Source organism: Pan troglodytes, chromosome 4, assembly GCF_028858775.2.
Source record: "Pan troglodytes isolate AG18354 chromosome 4, NHGRI_mPanTro3-v2.0_pri, whole genome shotgun sequence".
Lineage (NCBI taxonomy): Eukaryota > Metazoa > Chordata > Mammalia > Primates > Hominidae > Pan > Pan troglodytes.
Genome location: NC_072402.2, coordinates 17,246,865 through 17,273,464, shown reverse-complemented (window position 1 = coordinate 17,273,464; position 26,600 = coordinate 17,246,865). Strand labels below are relative to the sequence as shown.

At 46.1% G+C, this 26,600-nt stretch overlaps 1 protein-coding gene across 1 annotated transcript in view; it reads left to right on the top strand.

The window, feature by feature from the left end:
• Positions 1-5,411: 5,411 nt before the first annotated feature.
• The window catches only part of RETREG1 (reticulophagy regulator 1), a 147,523-nt gene continuing 126,334 nt past the window's right edge, over positions 5,412-26,600 (top strand). The window contains exon 1 of the mRNA XM_003310633.4: positions 5,412-5,798. Within this exon, the coding sequence (XP_003310681.1) occupies positions 5,479-5,798 (320 nt within the window). The 5' untranslated portion in view covers positions 5,412-5,478. The remainder of the gene's footprint in view (positions 5,799-26,600) is intronic.

Sequence of the window (26,600 nt, the reverse complement as noted above, 5' to 3'; positions counted from 1 at the left end):
TGAACTAAAATTAGTAACAGGTGACAAGCCAAATATACAGTTGGAAGGGTTGTGGGATGTCACTTTCATTGCTATTCCATTGCATTCCACTCATCTATTTTTAGCATGGAAGATACCCCCTTGAGACTGGAGGCCTGATTTGGAGACCTGAATTTAGAGAGAATCACAACACAGTTTTGCTTCAAGGATGGAAGTCAGGCTGGAGTTTCCAGGACCTCAGGACACTACTGCTTTGATTCTATCACTTCCTTGGTAAAAATAAACAATAACAACACAGAAACCCACAAACTCTAGGAAATCTCTACTGCTCAAAGTTTTTTTCTAAAATTCTGTCGCTGATACTTAAAACTTTTATTTGATCTATTTATTCAAAAGTCTTATCACATACCATGCCCCCATGCAGTCGCATGGAACTGGCCAGCGCCTTTGAACTCTTCTTGGTTGTGCCCTCTGCCAAGTTCTCCTACAAGCCATTCCGTCTGCCTGGATCTGTCTTGTTCAGGATGCCTGCTGGTCTCTGAGCTGCAGACCCCTGTACCCAACAACCTTACTGGCATCTCCAGAGATATCCAAGTGCAGATCAATTTTTAAAAATGAAACTTGTCAGCCTCCCTTCCAAACTGGCTCCTTCTCCTCCCTCATTCTAGAGAATGACAAGGGAAAAGTCTCTGAGAGTGCCTTCCCTCTGCCAGGCTTTATATCCTCCATGGTCTGGAGATACCTTTCTAAAACACAGGCTAGCCCCTCTGTCTCCTGCTGCAAGCCCACCCATGGCTCCCTGTTGCTCTCAGGACAAAGCAGAAGCTTCTAGCATCATACAGGAGGAGCCCCACTGTGAGTAGCCTCCTGCTCCTCCCACCCCATCCTCCAGCTTAGATCTCCTCCAGGTTTCCAACCAGGGCCAGGCTGGCTCCTCTCCTGCTTCCAGACTGTGCACACCATGCTTCCCCATTCCCTTTGCCCGGTGCCTTCTTCAGGGTCTTTATCCATTGTCTATACTCTAAGCACCATGAGAGAACTAAGCAGTCCTGTTCATCTTACCAGAAGCCCACAGTCAGTCTTTCAGGAATGGCTGATGACTAGTGAATGAAGCAATGAAATAATGAGTGAATGATACGCAAGTACAATGATGCAGAACCAGGACCATCAAAGGGGGTGGGGGGAAGAGGTTGCAGCAAGGACCCGACGGTGCTTTGTCTGCTGGTTCAGATTCCTGTTGGGAAGGGGTTGGAAGTTAATGTCCTGCAGTCACCCCTGTGGATCATAGGTGTGCGTGTGTTTGTGTGTGTACCTGGGGATAGACAGGTAGGCTTCCTTGGGGGATATACTCATGTTGTCATGTGACCTCCGTTCTTTTCAATTAACCATTTTGAAGCCTTAAAAAAAAAACTTCTTTTAGGTATTAGGGAGCAATACCCCAACTGATATCTGGGTGGCCAACATCTTGGCCACCATCTTTCTGGTAAGCACATCCCTTATGGAATGCTTGTCAAACACAGACTATGCTAGTTTGAATATTTCCGTCTGTATATGCACAACAGACATTCAACATAAGTAGAAATAGTGAATTCCTTCTGTGAGCCAGGCACTGGGCTGGGCCTTGGAAGCCAGGTTAGAGACCCGGGAGATGATCTTCCTTCCTTTCCAATTGCTCTGTGCCTGCTGATGCTGTATGATACTCTTATTTATCTGTGCTTAGAGTGAACTATCCAGGTTTTCTTAGTGAGAAGAAAATTATGGAAACTTAGGAATAAGGAGCAGAGGATATAGCAAGGGGAGGAGGGTAGAATTAGTTTAATAAAATTACCAACACACAAAAAATTCTATCTGCAGGCTAATAATACAACATGTACACAAGTGTATTAGTTCATTCTCATGCTGCTATGAGGAAACACTTGAGAGTGGGTAATTTATAAAGAAAAGAGGTTTAATTGACTCACAGTTCTGCATGGCTGGGAAGGTCTCAGGAAACTTACAATCCTGGCAGAAGGCATCGCTTCACAGGGTGGCAGGAGAGAGAATGAGTGCTGAGTGAAGGGAGAAGCCCCCTTATAAAGCCATCAGATCTTGCAAGCACTCAATATCAAGAGAACAGCATGGGGGAAACTGCGCCCATGATTCAATTACCTACACCTGGTCCCACCCTTGACACGTGGGGATTATTACAATTCAAGGTGAGATGTGGGTGGGGACACAGAGCCAAACCATATCAACGAGCCTCCTTTTGTTTAAGGAATCATGGAGCTACTCTAAGATTCTAATATATAATATTGTAGAGAAAAGAAATTTCCCCAAAATATTATGACTAGGGGGCATTTCCCCATCATTCTAAGTCTTAGCTTGATTTTGCCCTAGGAGACTTCCTGTAGTGGGAATTAATTATTCATAATTTTTCCTCTCCTATTACAAGCTTTCCACATACTCTTAGATGAGAAAGGTGAGTGGCCTCTGTTAGAGAGTTCTTATGTGTATTTGGACTTTCTTTACTGGAGCTGTCTCATTTTCTAAACTCTCAGATTCAGTGGCTAGAACTTTTTTTTTCTCAGACGCGTTTCCAGTTTCCTTTTCTCAGATATATATTGTCAAATCATCTAGCTCACTAGTGTTAATCACTCTGTTCCTAATATATAGCAATAAAATTTCAGATGAGAATCTTAGTAAGATTACTTGCAGGAGTTCAAGAATGTGGCGTGTTCTTAAAACTAGGGGACAAGGTTGATTTCAACCATTGTTAGCATTATGTTTCTGTAATCTTAGCCCTGAATAAATTACTCAAGCGTCACAAAGATCATTAGACAAACAAAACAACAACAACAAAATCCCACCCAGCAGCACCATTTGTATGTCTATGCCAGTGTCTACTTCTGTCATACAGTTTGTAAGTATTAGAGGTCAGAGGTGAAAAGGAAAGGTTAATTAGCCCAGCCTTTTATGCAAAACAGGTTGCATAGCATTTTCTCCATAGTAATTTTGAGAGAGAGAGAAAGGATAGACTTTACAACACATAGCTGTGGGGAAGGAGGTTTATTATTAAACAGAGATAATAAATAAGTGTTGGAAACCACACACAGCAACTGGAGCTTAGCTTTTATGTGTCTTGGTTGCCAGCAGCTTTTACTACTTCAACAGATCCTGACAACAATAATTAGAATTCAAGGGAAGCAGGAGGAAGGTGATTAATCTTGCAAACCCATTTCTGGTAGCACATCAGCACTGGTCTGGGGAATGGGGACGCCTGGTTCTTCCTCTCTCCTGCCCCATGTTCTCCACACTGGCTGCAGCACACATCTGTCTAGTGACAGATTTTAGAATAGCAAACCCTGGGCTGTATCAAGCGCCAAACAAAGGCCAAATGACACAATAAAAGCATCATTTATCTTTCAAAAACTTCTCCGCTACTGCCAAGAGGGAGGACCCACACCTGGGAAAAGATTGTCTTTCTTATATGGAAGAAACCTGAATTGTTTCCACGTTGCTTTTTCCTTGACACCCAGGCCACTTTCCATCGGGTTGTCAGGATACTCCTAAGAAGGGGAGTCGGAAATGCCAGATGTTCTGTATCACCTTTAGTTAAAAACTAAGCCTCCTGTTACTAGAGACCATTCAATGTCCACTATTCCCTTTGGTGAGTTACTTAAGGAACTGTGCGTCTCCACCTGCAACCCCATGCCTCCTCTCCTGTTGAATTCCCAACAGCAGTTATTGCCCCTGTCCCCAATCCCCACACTAATGGGGGCCCTACAATTTAGGGCAGAGGCCATTTATTACAAAACGCTCTTGAAACCTGATCCCTCCACTCCTCCCCTAATTTTGGATGCACAGTTTAAGTAAGGAATCTCTTAGCACTTAGCGACGGCTTCTTCGCTGTGGCAGATATCACAATTGTAACTGGGCCCTCATCAGACTGGGAGCTTCCTGTGGGTGGAAGCTGCATCCACAGAGCTTAGCAATGCTTTGTGTACTCGGTAGGTGCTCAGTAAGCCTTTGCGTGGGCTCTGGGAATATAACTCCTTTGAAGTACAACATACAAGCAGTGAAGTGCAGACACCTGCAGTGAATGTACAGATCAATGGATTCCACGTGTGTATACACAGAGGTTTACAATGGCCACCCAGAGGAGCGTTACAGAACATTCCCCTAGAGACTCCCTTGACGCAGGGAATGTAATTGCCCTCCGTTCCATCCTGTGCAGGCAGGCTGGTTGCCAGTAAAGGGATATGAGATGCCGTGATGCATCCGCAGACAGAACCCTTAGGATGGGGGGGAAGGACCTGTCATTCTAGAGTAAAAGTAAGACCAGGAAGATTAAAGAAGACAAAAATTTAAAAATGCAAATGGTGAAAAGCATAAACAACTATTTTCCTCTCTCCCCACACTCACCCAGAAGCACCGGGGCCAAAGAGAGGGCATGGGAGGTCTCAGGATCCCCTGCCGCCCCACCACTGCCCTGATGCCCGCTTTTGACGCAGAGGCCGGAGTGGCTCTGAAATTACTGTCTTCAAAGCAGGCCAAACCTTGCTTGACACGTGCAAAGTTCCAATCTCTTGCTTCTCAGCTCCCCGCACGCGCGGGCCAACGTGCACTTCTGAGCCAGATCACCTAGCCACAAGGAGGGGGAGAGAGGGGGAGATAGGAGGAGAGAGGGGAAGATAGGGGGAGATAGGAGGAGAGAGGGGAAGATAGGGGGAGACACGGGGGAGAGAGAGGGAGAGGCAGAGAGAGAGAGAGAGAGACAGAGAAGAGAAAGGAAGCACCTGAGACAGAGAGAAAGAAGAGAGAGAAAGGCAGCACCTTCCGCCAACGCTGCGGCCTTGTGTTTCCTCCCGTGTCAAACGAGAGGGCCCCAAATTGACCCCAAATGTTTTTTCTTCCTTTCTCAATCCAACATTTATACCAGCACGTTATTTCCAGGATGCCCAAGACCTCTGCTATGGTTGTGCTGCTGTCCCTGCAAAGGCGCTGGGGATGGCCGAGGTGGGGGATGTCTCTGGGGGCTGAAATACGCTGCCAGGGGAAGGGGCGCCCCGATACCACCCTCAGTGGCTGCTGGTTGGGCGACCGCTGGCCCTGGCTTGAGAAAGTGAAAATGTCCAATCTATTTTGCCTGGAGCCTTGGGTCTCTTTTGGATACGGAACCGAGCAGCAGTCCTCCACTTCGCCCTCCCCCGCCGCTGCAAGGGAAAAGGTCGTTTTCCTCGGGTCCCGGAGAGGCCCTCCAGGAACCCAGAGCCCCCCGGGGACACCGCCCAGCCCCCGGCGCCCGGCCCCGCCCCTGCGCGAACTCGGCCGCACCCACTTTCCCGGGCGGCTCCCCCTCCGTGGCCTGTGGCGTCACAAGGCCCCCAGCCGCCTGTGCCCCGCGGTGCGCGCCCCGCTCCGGGACCTGCCGCCACCGCCGCCCCGCCCTCGGCGGCGCCCACACCCAGGCGCGCCCGCGCGCGCGCCCGGCCCCGTCCCTGCCTGGAAGCACAGCTGAAGATGGCGAGCCCGGCGCCTCCGGAGCACGCCGAGGAGGGATGCCCGGCTCCCGCCGCCGAGGAGCAGGCGCCGCCGTCGCCGCCACCGCCCCAGGCATCCCCCGCAGAGCGGCAGCAGCAGGAGGAGGAAGCGCAGGAAGCTGGGGCGGCGGAGGGCGCGGGGCTGCAGGTGGAGGAGGCCGCGGGCCGGGCGGCGGCCGCGGTAACCTGGCTGCTCGGGGAGCCGGTGCTGTGGCTGGGCTGCCGCGCCGACGAGCTGCTGAGCTGGAAGAGGCCGCTGCGGAGCCTGCTCGGCTTCGTCGCTGCCAACCTGCTGTTCTGGTGAGAGCTTGGGCAAGGTGGGGGCGCTGAGGAGGGCAGGTGACCTTGGGGCGCCCGGGGCCCCGGGGACCCAGTGCAGGGGGAGCCCGCGGGACACTGCGGAGGAAGAATTGTCAGCCCTGCCCCACTTTCTCGGCCACCTGTCTCGAACAGGTAGACACTCACCGCAACTTTCCTCCGGACGCACGTCCCTGTGAGCAGTTGTCGTTCTCCGTGTGCGGATCCAGCCTCAGATGCGAGGTGGTCGGCCGACCCGCAGGCACCTGCACCTACAGGTGTTCCCATCGTGCTTGAAAACTTCGCCCCTGCTTTCTAAAACTCTGAGGTCTTGACCTGCTCGCCCAAGCTTGCCGGAGCAAACGTGCTTGAACGTGTCTTGGTTCTTGCGGCCCCAGCAGGCATATCTGGACCAGATTAGGTACCCGTTCAAAACGGTGCCGCATTCATCAGTCACCTGAGATGGGCCCTGAATGATTTGTTTTTTCCTTCCCCTGGAGCGTTAGGTTTACTGTGTTTACTCCCTGATGAGAAAACGGGAGGCAAACAAGCAGGTGGAGTACGCCCAGCACCCACCCCCGGGTGTGCACAGTGTGGAAAACAGGCATATTTTTAGGTGAAGTACAGGGAGAACACACGGGAATGCTCAGCCCCTGAGCAACAGGTTTGTCTCTCCAAAAAGCGCTCTTCAGGAAGGCCAGGGAAATGTCTGTCTCCTTCGTTGAAAGTGGTGTCCTGTCATCCGTTACCACGCTATTGAGGGCGGAGAAAAACCTTCTTTGTTTGCTAAGTGTCCTCATAACAAACATGACCCACACAGTGCAGAATAATCAGACTCCGGTAACAGATACCTTGTTACAGGACAGAGATTTCTGAACCTTAAAGTTGAGAAATAAATAAATTGCACAAAATAGCCTGTCATTTTCTAGGTTAACTTGAGCAAGATGAATATTTTCCTCAGATCTCTGCTAGTCCTGGTGTTTTCTCTTAAAACTAGCTGTATCTTGTCGGAGGTCCCTGAAAGTGAATTAACTTTGGATCTCTTAGGTATCTGTGTTTGGAATAGAGTTTATTCCAAATCTATCTTATTATGGAGTGAATGCGAGCACTCAAATAAGAAGGACATATTGTCTTATGCTAGATTGGGCAATAGTCTAATAGTCTTAGGGCTGTGTCTCACTAATGTTTACAATGTTTTTAACATTTTCTTTCTTTTTCTTTTCTTTCTTTCTTTCTTTCTTTCTTTCTTTCTTTCTTTCTTTCTCTCTTTCTCTCTCTCTTTCTCTCTTTCTCTCTTTCTCTCTTTCTTTTTTTTTTTTTGAGATGGAGTCTCACTCTGTTGCCCAGGCTGGAGTGCAGTGGCGCGATCTCGGCTCGCTGCGAGCTCTGCCTCCCGGGTTCACGCCATTCTCCTGCCTCAGCCTCCCGAGTAGCTGGGACTACAGGCGCCCACCACCACGCCTGGCCAGTTTTTTGTATTTTTTTAGTAGAGACGGGGTTTCACCGTGTTAGCCAGGATGGTCTCGATCTCCTGACCTCGTGATCCGTCCGCCTCAGCCTCCCGAAGTGCTGGGATTACAGGCGTGAGCCACTGCGCCCGGCCTTAACATTTTATTTCTTAATTTTAAATTTTATTTCTTTGAAAAACTAATACAGTCTCACAGTTCAAAAGTTTAAAGGTACAAAAGGGTAAGCATTTTGAAAATCTCTTTCTCATCCCAGTCCCTGGCCGCCCAGTTTCCTCACGGAGGCCAGCAATGTTACTAGTTTCCTGTGTCTCTTTCCAGATAGTGCACATTTCAGCAAATACACCATATTCTGTGCAAATTGTGGAATAACATATGAGCTCTTCCTTTTCCTAGTATTTCTTGGTGATTGCTTCCTTGTTCTTTTTCAGCTGCTTCAGAATTCTATTGTAAGGATGTCTCAAATTACTTAACCTGTCTCCTACTGAGGCACTAATGTTTCCAAGCTTTTGCTATTTCAGCATTATAGCTAATGACCCTGTACATGCATCATTTTGCTTATATGCAAGTATTTTAGAGAACTTCCCAGAAGTGGAATTGCTGGGTCAGAGGGCATGTGCACTTGTAATTTTGATGGCTGTCACCATATTGCATGCAGCTCCTTAGGGTTCTAACAATTTATACTCCCACCAGCAATGTGTATGACTGCCTGCTTTGCCACACTCTTGTGAAGAATATTTTATGAAACTTTTTGATCCTGCAAATCTGATAGGTGAAAAAGACTATCCCAAAATGATTTTATTTTGCAGTTCTCTGTGATTGAGCATTTTATCTTATGTTTAAGAACTACTACATTTACCATTTATCAGCATTGTTTGTTTATAATTAACCTTTGTCTATTTTTTCAAGTAGGCCGTTGTTCTTTTCCTTATTGATTTATAGGAGCTGTTTTTATATTAAAGACTTTAGCCTAATTTCTGTAACATGAGTTGCAAACTTTTTTTCTATGATGTTTTCTTTAATGACACCTATTGAAAATAATGTTTTTGCATAAAATAATTGAAAGGCATATTTGGTAGTATCCAGGGGTGTTTTCTTCCATCCATTTTATTTATACTGATGGAGAGGAAAACATTGGCCAGCCATTCAACCTAGATACAGCCTTCTCCTTATCTGTTTTATTTCATCTCCTGTTTGTGGCATCGGCATTCCATGCATGTATTTTCTTTGACAAAAATGACTGTCCTGTTCTTTAAGTTCAGAATTACTTGTTGCTTTTGCATTATAATTCATTGGAATTTATGACCCATTTATTAATGTCATTAAAATTTTGTTTTTTTTCCCTTTTATTTGTTGCTCTGGGGGTTAAAATGATTTTCAAGGACATTACATTTTCTTTAAATAATGTATTTCTTCTCAAATGATCTTAAATTATGTGATACTCTACCCTTCTGTGTCTTGGGAACTCTAAAGCACTGTATTTTCTATGAGAAAAAAAGATCAATTTTAAAACTTTGGGGAACCCAACCAAATCTGTCTTAAGCAATGGGATGTTGTTTTCACTTTAATTGATGTATTTCATTTTTGTGGAAGTAAACTTTTTAAAGATATATTTTTGAATGATTTAGCACCTGGCATTAGCAGTGGGTTTTAGGAGTCTGAATTTGACTCAAAAGCTTCAACATTTATTACCTGCCCATTATCTGCAAGATTTTGGGCAAAAATTTTGACACAGCTGTAACCAATGGATATAACTCAAAGTTGCATGAATTAAGTGTGGTGGAAGATTCAGGAAAGGATAATTCATTTTGATATGGTTTTGGGGAACAGTGGTATTGTGGATGGAAGAGATTGTGGGGTTCTTAATAAGGAGATCATGCTTAAACCTCAGTGGATGGGAATGATTTGGGAGATCTAGTAGATGATCAAGAGCATTCTAACCCTGAGGAATACAATGAACACAATAGCATCTTGAAGGTGTACCTAATATTTCAACCACCACACAGTAAACAGATGCAATGGCAGCATGGACTGGTAGAAAATGTAGTGGGAGATAAGATTGGCTAGGTGGTTTGTGGGGGCAGTAGTTGCCTCAGATGCTATGTTGTGTGTTTGGATTTGTTTTTTCTGTAGGCAACAGGGACCAAAAAAAATACTTTGTAGAAGTATCCACAAATAATTTAATGGATAAGTACATTGTGGTTCATTTATTTATTATAAATTGTGATACCATATAACAATGAAAATACAGCTTTAGCAACAACAGGGATGAATTTTACAAATGCAATTTTGGTCAAAAGATGCACAAAGTAATATATGCTGAATGATTCAATTAAGTTCTAAATGGTGCAGGAACTGAACAGGATTGGTTAGGGATACACACATAGGGGATAAAACTACAAAGAAAATAAGACATTCTCGAATCAGAGACGTGCAGGCACACACACACATATGCATTCTTATCTATGGTATATTTTATGAAAAATACTGAAATATGAAAAATGCTAAAAAATGATATTCATGAGAACTCAGAGGAGTTTGGTAAAATAGAGGCCACATAGAGTGCCTGTCTCAAAAAGCAGGGTTTCCACAACTGAAGTAGATTGGGTAACAGTCCCATAGTTTTGTGGTGATGAGGGGCCTCAGATAATACTATCTCACTCATTTCACCAATGAAGAACATGTTTTTAGAATTTTTTCCTTCATTTAAAATTTTATTTATTTAAAAATTAACTAACATAGCCTTACAGTTCAGATGTTTAAATGTACAGAAGGGTAAACATTTTGATGTCTTCCCACGCCTGTCCCTGTCTACGCAGTTTCCTCTCAGAAGCAACCCATGTTGTACTTGTAAGCACATCCTGAAATAGAATGAGCCCAATGTAATAGAAAATGTTGGTTTTTTTAAAAAATATCAACTTTTTGTGGTTTACCACCAATAAAATGCCCATACTGTAAGTATACAGTCAAATGTATCATATATGCCTGTGTAACCATACTGGCAGTTGAGATCTAGAATATTTCATCACCCTTAAAGGCTTCTTTGCATCCCTGTTCTGTCAGCACCCACCCCTGGGGACTGATCTGTTTCTGTCACTGTTGACTAGGTTGGACTTCCCTAAAGCTTTGTATAAATGGTGTTATTTAGGGTGATAGGGTGATGTCTTTTTTTTTTTTTTTTTGAGACGGAGTCTCACTCTCCCAGACTGGAGTGCAGTGGTGCGATCTTGGCTCACTGCAACCTCCACCTCCTGGGTTCTAGCGATTCTCCTGCCTCAGCCTCCCAAGTAGCTGGGACTACAGGCACATGCCACCAAGCCTGGCTAATTTTTGTATTTTTAGTGGTGACAGGGTTTCACCATATTGGTCAGGCTGGTCATGAACTCCTGATCTCAAGTGATCTGCCTGCCTCAGCCTCCTAAAGTGTGTGATGTCTTTTGTGTCTGGCTTTGCTTACTCAGCGTAGTTTTGTGATTCATCTCTGCTGTGTGTATCAGTTATTTGCTGCTTTGTATTGCTGGGTAGTGTACCACTTTGATGATGTACCACAATTTGTTTATCCATTTGCTAGTTGATGTTCCTTCAGGTAGTTTTCATGTTTGACTATTATGAATAAAGCTATTGGAAAACATCACGTAGAAATCTTTGTGTGAAGTGTCTGTTTTTGGTGAGGAAAGTGGTAAGCCCTGATGGTTGCCTTGGATAGGCACAGAATGGAGTGAAAGGTCCGTTTCCTAAGTCTTGCTGATCGCTGTATTGAAATTTAATGGCTTATGATGCAGCTCCTCTTTTGGGCATGTTACATCTGCAGCCTAGAAAGCGTCTCTGATGTGATTTTTTTTTAATTCAAGTTCTAGGGTACGTGTGCACAACGTGCAGGTTTGTTACGTATGTATACATGTGCCATGTTGATGTGCTGCACCCATTAACTCATCATTTACATTAGGTGTATCTCCTAATGCTATCCCTCCCCACTCCTCCGACCCCATGACAGGCCCTGGTGTGTGATGTTCCCCTTCCTGTGTCCAAGTGTTCTCATTGTTCAGTTTCCACCTATGAGTGAGAACATGCAGTGTTTGTTTTTTTGTCCTTGTGATAGTTTGCTGAGAATGGTTTCCAGCTTCATTCATGTCCCTAAAAAGGACATGAACTCATCCTTTTTTATGGCTGCATAGTATATTCCATGGTGTATATGTGCCACATTTTCTTAATCCAGTCTATCATTGATGGGCATTTGGGTTGGTTCCAAGTCTTTGGTATTGTGAATAGTGCCGCAATAAACATATGTGTGCATGTGTCTTTATAGCAGCATGATTTATAGTCCTTTGGGTATATACCCAGTAATGGGATGGCTGGGTCAAGTGGTATTTCTAGTTCTAGATCCCTGAGGAATCGCCACACTGACTTCCACAATGGTTGAACTAGTTTACAGTCCCACCAACAGTGTAAAAGTGTTCCTATTTCTCCACATCCTCTCCAGCACCTGTTGTTTCCTGACTTTTTAATTATCGCCATTATAACTGGTGTGAGATGATATCTCATTGTGGTTTTGATTTGCATTTCTCTGATGGCCAGTGATGAGCATTTTTTCCATGTGTCTGTTGGCTGCATAAATGTCTTCTTTTGAGAAGTGTCTGTTCATATCCTTCGCCCACTTTTTGATGGGGTTGTTCGATTTGTTCTTGTAAATTTGTTTAAGTTCTTTGTAGATTCTGGATATTAGCCCTTTGTCAGATGAGTAGATTGCAAAAATTTTCTCCCATTCTGTAGGTTGCCTGTTCACTCTGATGGTGTGATTTGGTTTTGAACCCATGGTTGGAGACCATGGCATTTAGAAAAGTCCATGCATAGGCCTTTTTCCTTAGTGCCTGTGGCATTGCATGATGATGGCATTACCTTCTATTGGTATAAATAGTAAAACTGTAGGAAAGTGATTTGCCTGAGGTGTCCACGCAGGGGCACCCCTGGTGGGAGACCTGGGTCACTCTGACTTTTCAGGCGTCTCAGGCTGGGCACCAGGCAGTCCTGAATGCCAGCAGGACCTACCGAGTCAAATTGTTTTGGAAGGTTGCAGGGTTCAACCTCCCACTTGATGTCAAGCACCCCTTCTCTGCCAGCCTGAATGGGGTGCCCCAGCTTGCGTTAGAGCCATGGCTCTTAAAGTGAGGTCCTGGGCTAGCAGCATCCACATCATCAGTGTCACCTGGAGATGTAAAATCATGGGCCTCCTCCACACTCACTGAACAGGAATCTCTGCAGGTGGGCCCAAAGCATCTGGGTTTTCTCCAGCTCTCCAGGTGATTCAATACATGTTCCAGTTTGAGAACCACTGTGTTTGAGCACTTTCTGGAATTGTGAGCTGTCTTCTCCATAAGGCAGCATTTCCATTGCTGGGCGGCACTCACTGGTCAGTGTTTTCCTTACATGAAGGCCATTGCTTGATTGTCTCTGCAGCTGCCCAGGATGTAGGCCCCTCCCCAGGATCGCCCTTTGTGTGTTTCAAAATCCATTCTCTTCTTGGTTCCCACTGAGTCTTCTCTTCCCCGGCTGAGAAATCCTGGGCCCTTCCACTCACCACTGTCCTGTCTGGTTTGCAGATCCTTCTGGCCGGGCTTCAGTTCATCTGTATTCTGCCTGGAATGCAGCATTCCTTAGGTGGCCTGGCCGCTGCATACTCTCTCCCTTCCTCCTGGATGGCGTCCTTCTAGCCTCACAGCCTGAGATAGAATTTCTTTACTACAGTTGACAATAACTCCCTTTTACAGATGCTACTATCGCTGGTTGTTAGACTCTTAAAAATAAGTAAATATATATCATTTAGTGCTTTGTCAAAGTATGGCTATATGTATAGTTATATACAGTTACAGTTATATACAGTTACAGACTTTAGTAAAGTCAAACTTTACTAAAGTTATGATAAAGGGTGTTCACCTGTAGCATCGTATTTAAACCTTGCAGGAACCCAGTGAGGCATGTGTTGTTCCCATTTTACACAGGAGGAAACAGGAGGCCCAGAAAAGTTAACTGAACACCAAAGATGACGTTGACCGGTACTGTTCAATAGAATGTTCGTAGTGATGGACATAGTCTGCCTTTGCACTGCCTGTTATGGTAGCTTCCTGTGGCTGTTGAGCATGTGAAATGTGGCTACCTCTACCTCCCGAAATCAAGTGATTCTCCTGCCCCAGCCTCCCAAGTAACTGGGATTACAGGCGCATGCCACCATGCCCAGCTAATTTTTGTATTTTTAATAGAGATGGAGTTTCACCATGTTGGCCAGGCTGGTCTTGAACTCCTGACCTCAGGTGATATGCCCACCTCAGCCTCTCAAAGTGCTGAGATTACAATTGTGAGCCACCGTGCCCGGCCCACTCTCACTGTCTTTAAATAGCCCCACCTTATTCACCATAGGGGAATATCCTCTAGTCCAGCTCATTTCACCAAACCTTTTTTAACATCTATAGTGTTTCAGATCTCATGTGGATCTGAACTCGGAATGCCATTTGACTTTTATTTAAGTGTAAGTTTAAATAGCCACACAAGGCTAGTAGCTGCTGTGTTAGCATAGTCTTAGATAAGTGCTGAAGCTGGGTAATGAAGCAGCGTCCATTTTCCCTAAATTCAATGATTTTTCTACCCCATCTCTCTAAAGAAAAATAGGAGACTATTAGGGCTTACTTTTTTCAATCTTACAGAATCATACTTAATGATTTCAGCACAGAGTGAAAAAATTATATGGGGAGAGGGTTGCTTCTGCATGAATGGGAAGGATCTTTTTAGACTGTCAGCCAGCCTGGTCCAAGTTCCTTGCCTTATCTTTGTTCTGTCTGAGTAGTCGGTACCTGTGAATGAGTGTCTGCTCCCTGCCAAGTGTGGTCAAGGGGGTATACCTGGGCCCAGGGGGTATACCAGAAGCCCAGTGCCTGAACTCAGAGAGCCTACCCTCTGGTTTAGGAGACACAGCTGATTTGGTGAATCGATTGAGAGAGTATGTCACAGTTCCAAATTGCATGTCACGGTCTCCAGTGCTTTACAGTTGAGGACAAAGTGGGGATGAGGGAGGTTTGGAATAGCTGATGAAAGTCTTGTGAGATTTATTGTATAAGCCCAGAAGAAAAGGTATAGTTTTAAAAATGAGGTTAATGGTGAGCGATTTCCATGTAGGACAAACTCAGGAAGAAATGGGAGATGAGCACTGGATGTTGTCAGGATGGAGAGACTCTCCTGACTCACACTGAGGGTCTGTTTTGGGGACAGATAATTAATCTTGGGTTGCCGGATCCACATGAGATCTGAAACACTGTAGATGTTAAAAAAGGCTTGGTGAAATGAGCTGGACTAGAGGATATTCCCCTATGGTGAATAAGGTGGGGCTATTTAAAGACAGTGAGAGTGGGCCGGGCACAGTGGCTCACAATTGTAATCTCAGCACTTTGAGAGGCTGAGGTGGGCATATCACCTGAGGTCAGGAGTTCAAGACCAGCCTGGCCAACATGGTGAAACTCCATCTCTATTAAAAATACAAAAATTAGCTGGGCATGGTGGCATGCGCCTGTAATCCCAGTTACTTGGGAGGCTGGGGCAGGAGAATCACTTGATTTCGGGAGGTAGAGGTTGCAGTGAGCTGAGATCATGCCACCCCACTCCAGCCTGGGCGACAGAGTGAGACTCTGTCTCAAAAAAATAAATAAAAAATAAAAACAGTGAGAGTGGAGGGGAGGGGAGGGGAGGGGAGATTTATGTGCTTGCTAGGGGGAATACCCAGAGGTGAGGCTGCAAATTGAAAGGGTGGGGCCAGGTTTTGAAGAGGTTACTATTGGACCATGCTAAGGAATTTGGGTGACATGAAATAAGCAATACCCATCTATTACCCTAATATTAATACCATAATATTCCTCCCTTTCTTTCAGGACCTCCATTAAAATATACAACAAGTATTTCTTTTTTTGTTTTTTTAAATTGAGACAGAGTGTTGCTCTGTCTTCCAGGCTGGAGTGCAGTGGTGTGATCTTGGCTCACTGCAGTCTCTGCCTCCTGGGTTCAAGCGATTCTCCTGTCTCAGCCTCCCAAGTAGCTGGGATTACAGGCACCTGCCACCACACCCAGCTAATTTTTGTATTTGTAGTAGAGACAGGGTTTTACCATGTTGGCCAGGATAATCTTGAACTCCTGGCCTCAGGTGATCTGCCCATCTTGGCCAGCCGAGCCACCACGCCTGGCCAAAATATGACAAATATTTCTTGAGTGTGTGCTATATGCTGACACTGTTCTTGGTGCAAGGGATATAACAGTGGACAAACAGATAAGATCCCTATTCTCCCAGAGCTTATATTCTAGTGGTGAAAGTGGTAAAAAAAAAAAATACAATAAACAAATATACAAAATGCCAGAAAAGGCCGGATGTTATGAAGAAAACTAAAGCAAGGACAAGGGATAGAGAGTGACAGAAGTTACTACTTTGTTGGGTGGTCATCATTGGCCTTTCAGGAAAGGACCTTGAGTAGACACCTGAAGAGCAAGTCAGGGAATGATCCAAGCAGGTAACTCTGGAGGGGAGTGTTCCAGGCAGAGGGAATGGCACACACAAAAGCCCTGGGGTGGGAGTGGGATTGGGGTGTTTGCAGGGCAGCAAGGAGGCCATTGTGGCTGGGGCTGGGTGAGCAAGGGGGAAACAGTGTTCACTCAGCTCAGAACTTCATGCCACAACTGTGCCAGAGGCTTTTTGTCAGCTTTCTGACAGCCCCTCTGGATGAATTAGGGGAGCAAGAGCCTGGGGCGAGGCACCAGCTAGGACACCATTGCAGGAGCACATGGTGGTGCAGAGAGGCTGAGCCAAGGTAGTGGGGTTGGGGAAGAGGAGATGGATTTGGGGTGACTCTGGAGATAAAATCAGGAGGACAGAATGATTTGGTGGGTAGGGGGAGAGAAAGGCTATGGGCTAGATGACTTAGGCTATGGGCTAGAAGAGGAGTGCCTGGTAGTGACCTTAACCAATGCAAGGGTGGCTGAGGTTGCGGCAGGCTGAGGTTGCCCAGGTTTGGCCATGTTGCATTGGACGTGGCTGTAGCTCACCAGGTGAATTATCCACGTGTCACTACAGTGACACAGACTGATTCTCAGAGTGCAGGTTGAGTTTGAAGTATGGAGTTGCATGTGTTGGAGTTTAGTCGTTGCAGCCTTGGGAACGTGTGAAATTTCCTGGGGAGAGCTGGGGGGGAGTGTTGGGGAGATTGAATTACCACAGTGGGTGACCAGAAAGAGCACCTTGAGAAGGAGAGTGGCAGCAGAGGGGCGTTCCAGGAGAGGGTTGTTCTGGAGCAGCCAATGTGGCGATCACGAATGTCATCCAGTACTTGACTTGCAATTGCTCCTTCCTGGCCTTAGCTGAAGCGATTTCTGTAGGGGCCTGGTGGTCTCCAATCACACCCGAAGGGGAGGACACTCTCTTCCTGTCTCCATGGCACCACCTCCTCACTGCAGCACTGTGGCTCAGTGGAGGACATGGCTATCCACTCTATTTCTGGGCCTCTCTGTGTTTTGGTTCTCAGGCTGGCTCCTGACTTGGCCAACAGGAATTCAAGTAGTTTAGGAAATCTTTTCTCTCTGCCATGGTCTGAATATTTGTGTCCCCTTAAATTTCATATGTTGAGACCTTCTCCCCAGTGCATTAGTTTTAAGAGGTGGAGCCTTTAGGAGGCTATTAGGTCATGAAGGGGGAGTCCTCATGAGTGGGATTAGTGCCCTTATAAAAGGGGTCAGAGGTAGCTTGTTCACTCCTTCCACCATGTGAGGACACAGCAAGAAGGTGCCATCTGCAAAGCAGAGAGTGAGCCCTCACCAGATGCCAAACCTGCCAGTGCCTTGATCTTGAACTTCCCAGCCCCTAGAATTGTAAGACATGAATTTCTGTTATGCATAAGCCACCTAGTTAATATTTTTGCTACAGCAACCGAAGTGGACTAAGCACCGTCTCTCTAATGCTTGGCCTTCACCCCAATGAGATACCTTAGTTTGAATGTCAGAAGCTACAAGTCCCCAGTGTTTCTATTTGCAGACTCTTAACACCCCACTCCCTCCCATTCTTGTTCCATTCTCTAGATGCCTGGAGATGCCTGGGTGGGTATTCCAAAGGACACTAGAATTTGTGGGGAAAGGGACTATGGAGAGGCAAGGTCAATGATATGGTGGAGGAATGTGACAGCGTGAAGTTCTGGGGAGGACGAAGGGGCTAGGTGAGAAGGACACCTTTTCTTCTGATTCCTGGGGACCCAGGGGAAAGATGGGTATACCTGTAGTCTAAGTGGCAAGAAGTCACATGTGTTGTCTGATTTCTCTCTGAAGGAGGATGGTAATCTACTGCAGTTGAGGAGGTTAAGGCAGGACAAGGCACCTGCAGAGACCAGCTGTAAGCTTTAGTGGAGAAGCATAAATGACTGGGGGAAAATGCTAGATTACACTTTTGTTTTGTTTTGTTTTATTTATGTTTGGCCATTTCTTCAGTGCAGACATTTTATATCAGGCTCCTGTGTCTTCATCTTTGTCCTCATTGACCATTTTTTTTTCCAAGGTGCATATATAATGGAGTAGTACTAGTTTTAGTATTGTAGTCACCCCTATACTATATTAGTTTAACAATAAATGTCTTATGGGAAATTTCCCATTTGCTAAAGATAAAATGAGTCCAAGATACCCATGTACGATTTCGAACGTACTTTTAGAAGCATGCAGCTGTGAAGTATTTTAAAATGTTTTGCCAAATGATTCAGTGTAGTGCTCTTTGTTTGCTGCTGATTCCAGTTTTTGGAAAGATTTTTGTCTCAGGGATGAAAAAGGCAATACCTAAGTGAAAACACATTGGGTGAGGTGTGGCCACCTCCACGCTCCTGACGGTAATCCTAGACTGGGAGAAAGAGCATGAGCCACCCACGGGAGGCTGGCCTCCCATCTCTTCCCAGACACTCACCAGACCTTTCACCTGAAAGATGAACTCAGATGACAGAGGGAGCTCTCCTGAGTTGTGGCCACGTGGACTTTCTGAGTTTCTAGATAAAGCATTGTGGCTATTGTGTATTGAGCCATTCTTCTTTTGACAATTTTGTGGCACACTTTCTGTGGCCTTGCATAATTTCCGGAATTCCGGCAGTGATCCTTGATAATAGCAGTGACCATTTGTGGGGCTCCTGCTTTGCTAGGCACTTGGTGGAGTTTCCTTATTTAATTATCACACCACACAGCAAGGTATCATTACCCCATTTGGCAGAGGGGATATTGGGGCTCAGAGGATTTAAGTCACTTGTCCCAAGGTAAGGGTATTTGGCAGAATGGGGATTCCAATCAGGTTTCTGCTCCCCACCCCGCCCCAATAAGCTGGACTGCAAGGGGAGGTTGCTGGGTGTAATCAGAGCGTAATTCAATATGACTTCTTCCCTCTGCTTCTAGAAGACAGAGTTAATTTCTTTCTCAGATCAAGCCATCAGCTTTCACTCATAGAGCTTGCTATCTCCATCTGCTTTACAGGAAAAGGTTAATTTATTTTTCCAAGTAAAATTTCGGCACCAACTGTGGCTTCATCCCTGTAGAGGATTCCACCCCACCACCTTTGTTTTCCGTTTGAGGCATTGATTACCAAAGCAGGGTGTGTATTTCTGTGAGTTGTCCAGTGGCCCAATCTCATCATATTTCAGTTCCCTTTTGTGTGTGCTCTTTTGACCCGGGGTGGCGGGTGGGGGGTGGGTGGCCCTTTCCCTACAGGTAAGATGTCATGTGGGCTCTGGCCTGTCCTTAGCTGATTGCACTGCTTTGTGGTGTAGCGTGCTGTGTGAAATATGTGTTGTGGGATGCAAGCCCAGGTGAATCTAGAGTTTGGGGTACCGACATGTTGTGCTGAAGGAGCACTACTGCCACTCTGAGGGTGGGGTTGGGCTGGGGGGCTGGGAGGCATGGAGCCATTGTGGAGGCAGCACAGGAGAGGCCACACCCGCCAGTGCCTCTTCTCACCCACTCTGCAAAGCTGCGTGCTCTGTAGGCAGCCGCTCTCCCACCAGGACTGTGACCCCCTGCATCTCTGTTCCCTGCTCTGTCCCTTCCCTGTCATTAGTCTTTCCTGTCACCTCTTCAGCGAGGTTGTCCCCAGCCTAGACTCCATCTAGGTCTTGCTTGTTAATTTCAGTTTCAGATCTGCAAATATTCTTCAGAGAATTTGGTGCAACTTGAAGGTATTTTGTTAATTTTTCTCTGTGTTTGTTTTTCTAATTCTTAAAGTCTTGTTAAAACTCTGGGTATATAATACTTATATCCCTTGGGTCAAAGAAAAAAATGAAAGCTGCAATTACAGAATATATAGTAAATGATGTGGAGAATACTGTGGATGAAGATCAGTCTCTCCCTCACACACACATACATCTTTAATATCAATTAATTCCACTGGGTTTTTAATTAAAATGCAGCAATTTCTTACCCTGTCTCACCTTACTTCCCAGTCCTGTTTCTAGGAGCGACTGTTGTTTGTTATGCTCTTGGCTCTATATTGACTTTTCTAAGTAAAATTCTGTTTTGTTTGTTTGTTTTTTGAGACAGAGTTTCTCTCTTGTTGCCCAGGCTGGAGTGTGATGGCGCCATCTCGGCTCACCGCAACCTCCTCCTCCCAGGTTCAAGCAGTTTTCCTGCCTCAGCCTCCGGAGTAGCTGGGATTACAGGCATGCTCCACCAGGCCCGGGTAATTTTGTATTTTTTAGCAGAGACGGGGTTTCTCCATGTTGGTCAGGCTATTCTCAAACTCCCAACCTCAGGTGATCTGCCCACCTCGGCCTCCCAAAGTGCTGGGATTACAGGCATGAGCCACTGCACCCGGCCTCTAAGTGAAATTCTTAAAATGCTGGTTTTTGATTCAGCAATCTAAGACATTAATTTTCTCCTGGCACCCTGATTCACATAAACTCTTCTCATCCCCCTTCCCTTGTAATGATATCAGAAGTTTGGGTTAAAGCATTATGACTATGTAAGTATTGTTCATATATAAGCTAAGTAGAGTGTCATGTTTACGTTTCCTTTCTTGTTCAACGTTGTTTTGCCGTTACTCTCAGAGTTCTCAGCCTCACGGTTCTCAGTGAATTGGGAAGAGTCCCAGAGTTCCCAGGAACTCAGCCTCTTAGTTCCTCTCAGTTCCTATCCTTCTGTTCTGGTCTCCTCTGATACCCCACTGGGCTTGCTGTTCACTTAGCTTAGGACATGCCCATCATCATCGTTTTCCTTCTCTCCTGTGTTGGAGTCCCTGATACTGGACCCTTGCTTAAAACAGGGGGTCAGGACAAAGTCAACATCCTGAATGGGGAGGCCCCCATTCCTTCTTCTTGAGAATATTCATGAGAGTGTAAGGTTTTCTTACACATTTATCCCGAGTTCTTGATTTCTGTTTGTTTCTCCTCTGTTCCTGAAGCCTTCCTTGGTGTACTCCTCTGTATGGGGAGAGCACATTCTCTAGGTTTGAGAGAGTACAGAGGAAATACACGTTTTGAGAACTTGTATGCGGAAAACATCTTTATCCCGCTCTTGCTGTGGATTTCTCGTCTGGCTTGATTTAGAGTTCCGGGTTGGGAAGAATTGCCCTTAGAAATTGGAAGCATCGCCTCCTTGTCTCCTTGCTCGCTTCCAGTGTTGCACTTGAGCTGGCGAAAGGCCTGCCAATGCCTGATCTCTTATAGATGACCTGGTTTTTCTCCCTGGAAGATTCTGGGGTTTTCTCTTGATTATGGATATTTCAAACTGATAGACCTCTGTTGATATTTTTTTCATTTATTGTTCTTGGTTTTATGAACAGTCTCAGCTGGAACTTATGTCTTTCAGTTTGGGAAAATTTTCTTAAAGTCTTTTAAAAATAATTTCCTGGCCAGGTATGGTGGCTCACGCCTATAATCGCAGCACTTTGGGAGGCTGAGGCGGGTGGATCACTTGAGGTCAGGAGTTCGAGACCAGCCTGGCCAACATGGTGAAACCCTGCCTCTACAAAAATACAAAAATTAGCCGGGCATGGTGGCGCATGCCTGTAATCCCAGCTACTTGGGAGGCTGAGGCAGGAGAATCACTTGAACCTGGGAAGTGGAGGTTGCAGAGAGCCGAGATCACGCCATTGCACTCCAGCCTGGGTGACACAGCAAGACTCCATCTCCAAAAAAAAAAAAAGAAAAAGAAAAAAAAAAAAGAAAATTCCTCCTCTTTGTTTTTCTCCTCTTTTTTTAAAATTTTGTTTCTAGAGACAGGGTCTCGCTGTGACACTCAGGCTGGAGTGCAGTGAGGAGATCATAGCTTAAGCGATCCTCCTACCTCAGCCTCCCGAGTAGCTGGGACCACAGGTACACACTACCATGCCTGGCTAAGTTTTTAAAATTTTTGTTAAGATGGGATCTTGCTGTGTTGACCAGGCTGGTCTCTAACTCCCGGCCTCAAGCAATCCTCTGGCCTCCACCTCCTGAGTCACTGAGATTACAGATGTGAGCCACCACACCCAGCCTGTTTTCTTCTTTTTCTGGAGATCTTACTGGTCAAACGTCGGACTTCTTGGATTGCTCCTGATTTGCTCAGTTTTTCTATTTTCATCTCTGTCTTCTGTTCTGCTTTCAGAAAGCTTCTTGTATCTTTTGCATTCTACTGATTTAAAATTTCTGGTCTCATTTTTAGTTCCAAGACATTTTCCTCATTTTTGATTTTTTTTTTCCTTTTAGATGCATTTGTTTTGATTCTTAGATTTTTGATTCTTAGATTTTTCTCTTCTTTAATAAAAAAGAGAAGATAGTTTATTCGAGGTTTTCTTGTGTGTATTCTGAGTTCCTCATTTCTGTGTGTTTTGTGTCTGTTAGGTGTTGAAGGCTTTCCTGAAATATCTAAGGGGTCCTCAGATTTCCTCTTCCTGTTTCACAGTAAAGGGCTCCAAGGCTGAGCGCAGTGTGCTGGGCTGAGGAGTGGCCACTTCACAGCGTTCACTGTGGGTCATCAGCATGCTGACCTCTCCTGTGGGGGCGGGGCAGGGAGGGGAAGCCTGACTCCGAGTGTTCTGGGAGCTGTGCCAGGGAGATGATGAACACGTGGGGGTCCCCATCAGAATGTGCCTGGCATCAGCTCCCTGTTCTCAGCGTGGTTCCTCTGCCCTGCTCTCTTCTGTCCTGTTACCCCCGGGGTCTGAAGCCCTTCCACTTTAATTTTTTCAGAGAACAACCTCCTACTTCTGTCGGGGTGGAGGAGAGGTCCTCTCTCCTGACCTTGCTGGGTGGGTAGTAAGATCTGAAGTTCTAACTGTTCATCATACAGATTTGTAGGCTGGGCACAGTGGCTCACACCTGTAATCCCAGCACTTTGGGAGGCTGAGGTGGGTGGATCACCTGAGGTCAGGAGTTCAGGACCAGCCTGGCCAACATGACGAAACCCCGTCTCTACTAAAAACACAAAAATTAGCCGGGCTTGGTGGTCTGCACCTGTAATCCCAGCTGCTCAGGAGGTTGAGGCAGGAGAATCGCTTGAACATGGGAGATGGAGGTTGCAGTGAGCCGAGGTCACGCCACTGCACTCCAGCCTGGGTGACATCTTCACACCTGTCCTCGCCCCTGCCTTCTCCCAGTACCTTCCACCCCCACGCTTTCCTGGGACCTGCAGCTCAGGGGGACATACTTTTGGGGGCCTTCCCCTTGCACCCTTGCAATTCCCAGCGCTCTTTCTGCTGCTCGCTCAGTTATCACCCTGGAGCTTGCTTTCCATCTTCCAGACGTTTGTTGATATCCCCACTGTTGTCTCCTTTCCTGCTTGCTTTTAGCCTCATGCATGCATATCTTTGTCAGTATTTTTACTTTTTATTCTGGCGTGGTTTGGGGAGGAAGAGGAGAAAGATATGCATGTTCAGTGTGCCATGCCTGACCACAGGGCTGGCCTCCCTACCTGAATGCTGCTTCCAGCAGAGCAGAGAGCAGTCTGTTGCTTCAGGCATGTATCCCAGCACCGTGGTATATGGTAGGTGCTCAGTAATTGAATGGGTAAAACTTTAGTGACACCCTCTGCTTTTTCATCCACTTCCTCATGATTCCCATACTTTTGGGCAAGGTATCCAAGTTCTCTGCTCACCTCCCTTGAGAAGAAGAATTTCTCTTTTCCCATTTCTTTTCCAAAATACTGTGTGGTTGTGATAATTCCTATCCAATCCAAGTGCAGCACTTTATAGATTTTAAATTAAAAATTGGCGTGATGATAATTTATTACTGAGTAGTAATATGTGTCTAGATTTTGGAAAGTTTACTGATTAGAATATTAGTGAATGGAGTATATTTGGTTCTAGCTAGTCTCACTAAAGCATGAGAATGGCATTTCATTACAGCATTTCTTTTTATTTGTAAACAATTTACTTATTTTTTCTTTTTTATTGAGACGGGGTGCTGCTCTGTTGCCCAGGCCGGAGTGCAGTGGTGTGATCTTGGCTCACTGCAACCTCCACTTCCGGGCTCAAGCAGCCCTCGCCCATCAGCCTCCTGAGTAGCTGGGACTACAGGTCTGTGCCACCACACTCAGCTAATTTTTAAAATTTTTTGTAGAGATGGGGACGCACTCTGGGGTCTCACTCAACTCCTGATTGAGCCAGCCTGGGTAACATAGTGATCCTCCCACCTCTCAAGTGATCCTCCCACCTCAGCTTCCCAAAGTGCTAGGATGGTGAGCATGAGCCACTGTACCCAGCCTGTAACATTTAAACAAATAGAGCATGATTTGTGAATGAAATGCCCCCAGTATCAAACTCTAAATCCTAGGTGTCTTCAGCCTACCTTGATCTGACATTGAACTTTAACTGTAGTGGTCCTCGAAGATCTTGGTGGGGTCCGTCACTTACAAAGCGTGGTTATAAAGGATGGTTAAAGGTGGTTCTTAGTGTTTAAAATCTCTTGGGAGAGATGACATGGAAAGCAGCAACTAGTTTGGTATGACAAATATGAGTAACAGGTATCCAGGCTGCTGCTACTATGGGAAGGAACAGAAGTCCTCCAAATCTGATGACTGCAGGGAGGTCACACTTTTGTGAGTTGTGAATGCTAAGTAGAAGTGGTTTGGGTGAATCAACGTAAGCAGAGCCTTCCAGGCTGAAGGAGTGACAAAGGCTCCGAGGGTGACAGTGAGTAACACGGCCCTGGTTTGTTTCATTAGCAAATACTCACTGAGAACATGGTAGGTAGAATCACTGTGCTAGACACTGGGGACATGGTGTCTTCTTCCCTCATGGAACTCACAATGTGGGGAAGAAACTCAGGTCAGATATCCTTTCCAGCACATTCTTTTAAGTGCCATGCTAGCGGTATGTAGGAAGGGCAGCCATGGTGGTTGTAGTCTGTAAAGACCTAGAAGAAGTGACATTTTAGCTGGACGTAAAGAGTCCGTAGGCGTTGGCCAGGTTGCTGGGGTGTGCAGGGGAAGGATTTGTTCCAAGCCAAGGGAGCAGCATGTGTGAAAGTCCAGAGGGAGGAGTGTGGACTGCCAAAAATGTGCACGGAGTTCCGTGTGGTCGGGAGGTAGGGAGATGGAAGGGGAGGGGGTGAGGCTGGGCAGGAGGTAGGGCACGGTGAAGAGCCTGGAACTGGAGTGGAGGGGTTTGGGTTTCATCCTGAGTGCAGTCAGAAGCAGGGGCTGCCCAGTTCCCTCCAGTGTAGTTCCTTACCCCTGGGGCAAGGAAGTCGTGCCAGCGGTCACAGGAGGTGAGGCTGGAAAGGAAGCAGGTCCAGATCTTCAGGGGCTTAGGTACTAGTTCCAGGACTGGGACCTCTTTCAGGCCTGGAGAACTGACGGGCCATTACAAACAACCCCTGGCACTGATGTGATTGGTTCTTTGTAGAAAGCACTTGAGGGGCAGTGAGGAGGGGCATGTGGGAGACATGTTGGAGGCTGAGAGTGGGGCAGCAAGGGGAAGTCTGTTTTCTATAGGAAGCCACTGGTGGGGTCACTCTTGTGGGTGGGGGAGGACCAAGGGCAGTGCAGGTTGGAAGTGCCCTTCTCCCCGGGAGGGTTCTGGAGGTGTGGCTGACTTCAGGCTGAGTGTGGGGCCTTGCCCAGCGCAGAATGCCATCCTGAGAGAGACTCCTGGACTCCCCAGGGGTACTCAGAGTCCAGCAGAGAAAGGCAATGTGCTTTTTGTGGCACCAAGGTTAGGGGTTAAGATTTATGATGCTTTTGGATTTAATGATGAAGGTACAGTGACAAATCAGTGAATAAGGATAATGTTACAATTCAGAACTAATGGGTGTGGAGCACTTATCCCGTGTCAGATATTTTAGGCCGTTCACCTGTAGTGTCTCTTACTCCATATACATAACAACTGTTGGAGGAGGTAGGTGTCATTACTAATATTCACAATGACACTGAGGCACAGAGAAGTCAGGTGACTTGCCCGGGGCACACAGCCATACTTATGTGTGGTTGCAACTGTTTTACACCTGGGTGGCCTAATTGTAGTTTATCCTCTACTTGCTGGGTTGTTTTGCCCATTATATGCATTTGCCAGCCTACTTCTTCAGATTCTTTCCATGTCCTTTGGTGTAGATGCATTTTTCTGTTGTCTGACAAATGTCAGTAGTCTAACTATTGACTGATGACTTCTAGTACATAGGTAAGCAGAGAATCAGCCAGACTCCTGTCCTATTGTTTCTCATGCTTTAGATCTTCAGGGCAAGCTTAAAGCATTTCTTTTTGCCTTTTGTACTTCCAAGGCCCAACATCTGCTTGCGTATAGAAGCTGCATAAGATTTTTGTGGTCCATTCTCTAGTTGGACCATTCTTTAGGTGTGACACAGGGCTTCTTTGTCACATGTCTCCAGGCACTCACACAGAAAACAGCGTGAGTGGCATTCCCTGGAGTTGCAGTGAGGTTGCCTGGCTGGATGTTGTGGGCTTTGCTGAGTTTTGCCCTGGAGGGTGCGTGTCAGGCCAGGTAATTGGCCTGGCTTTGTGGGAACTGCCAGATCCTAGAATAGGCTGTGCTTAACTGAATGAAAAGAGAATTCATACTTTGGTCTCAGCAGGACAACTTTCAAAACAAATATTCTAGTCTGTGATTGACCAGGATGCATTGAGTTGAGAGCGTCACTACTGCTTACATTTTAGGTTTGGCTTCGAGCGTAATGCTTAATGCTACATGGGTGCCAGTTTCCCCTTGTCAGCTTCCAAAAAGCCACTCTGGCAGCTTTTGCATGTGTTTTGCCAGTCTGCGTAGCAGGGAAAGAAATGTGCCTCTGGAGTGGCAGATTTCAGCAAAAGAATCATATTGAAATCATATCCCAGAGCTGCCCAGTTCTTTGAAGGCACTAGTCTGTTTTCAGTATTT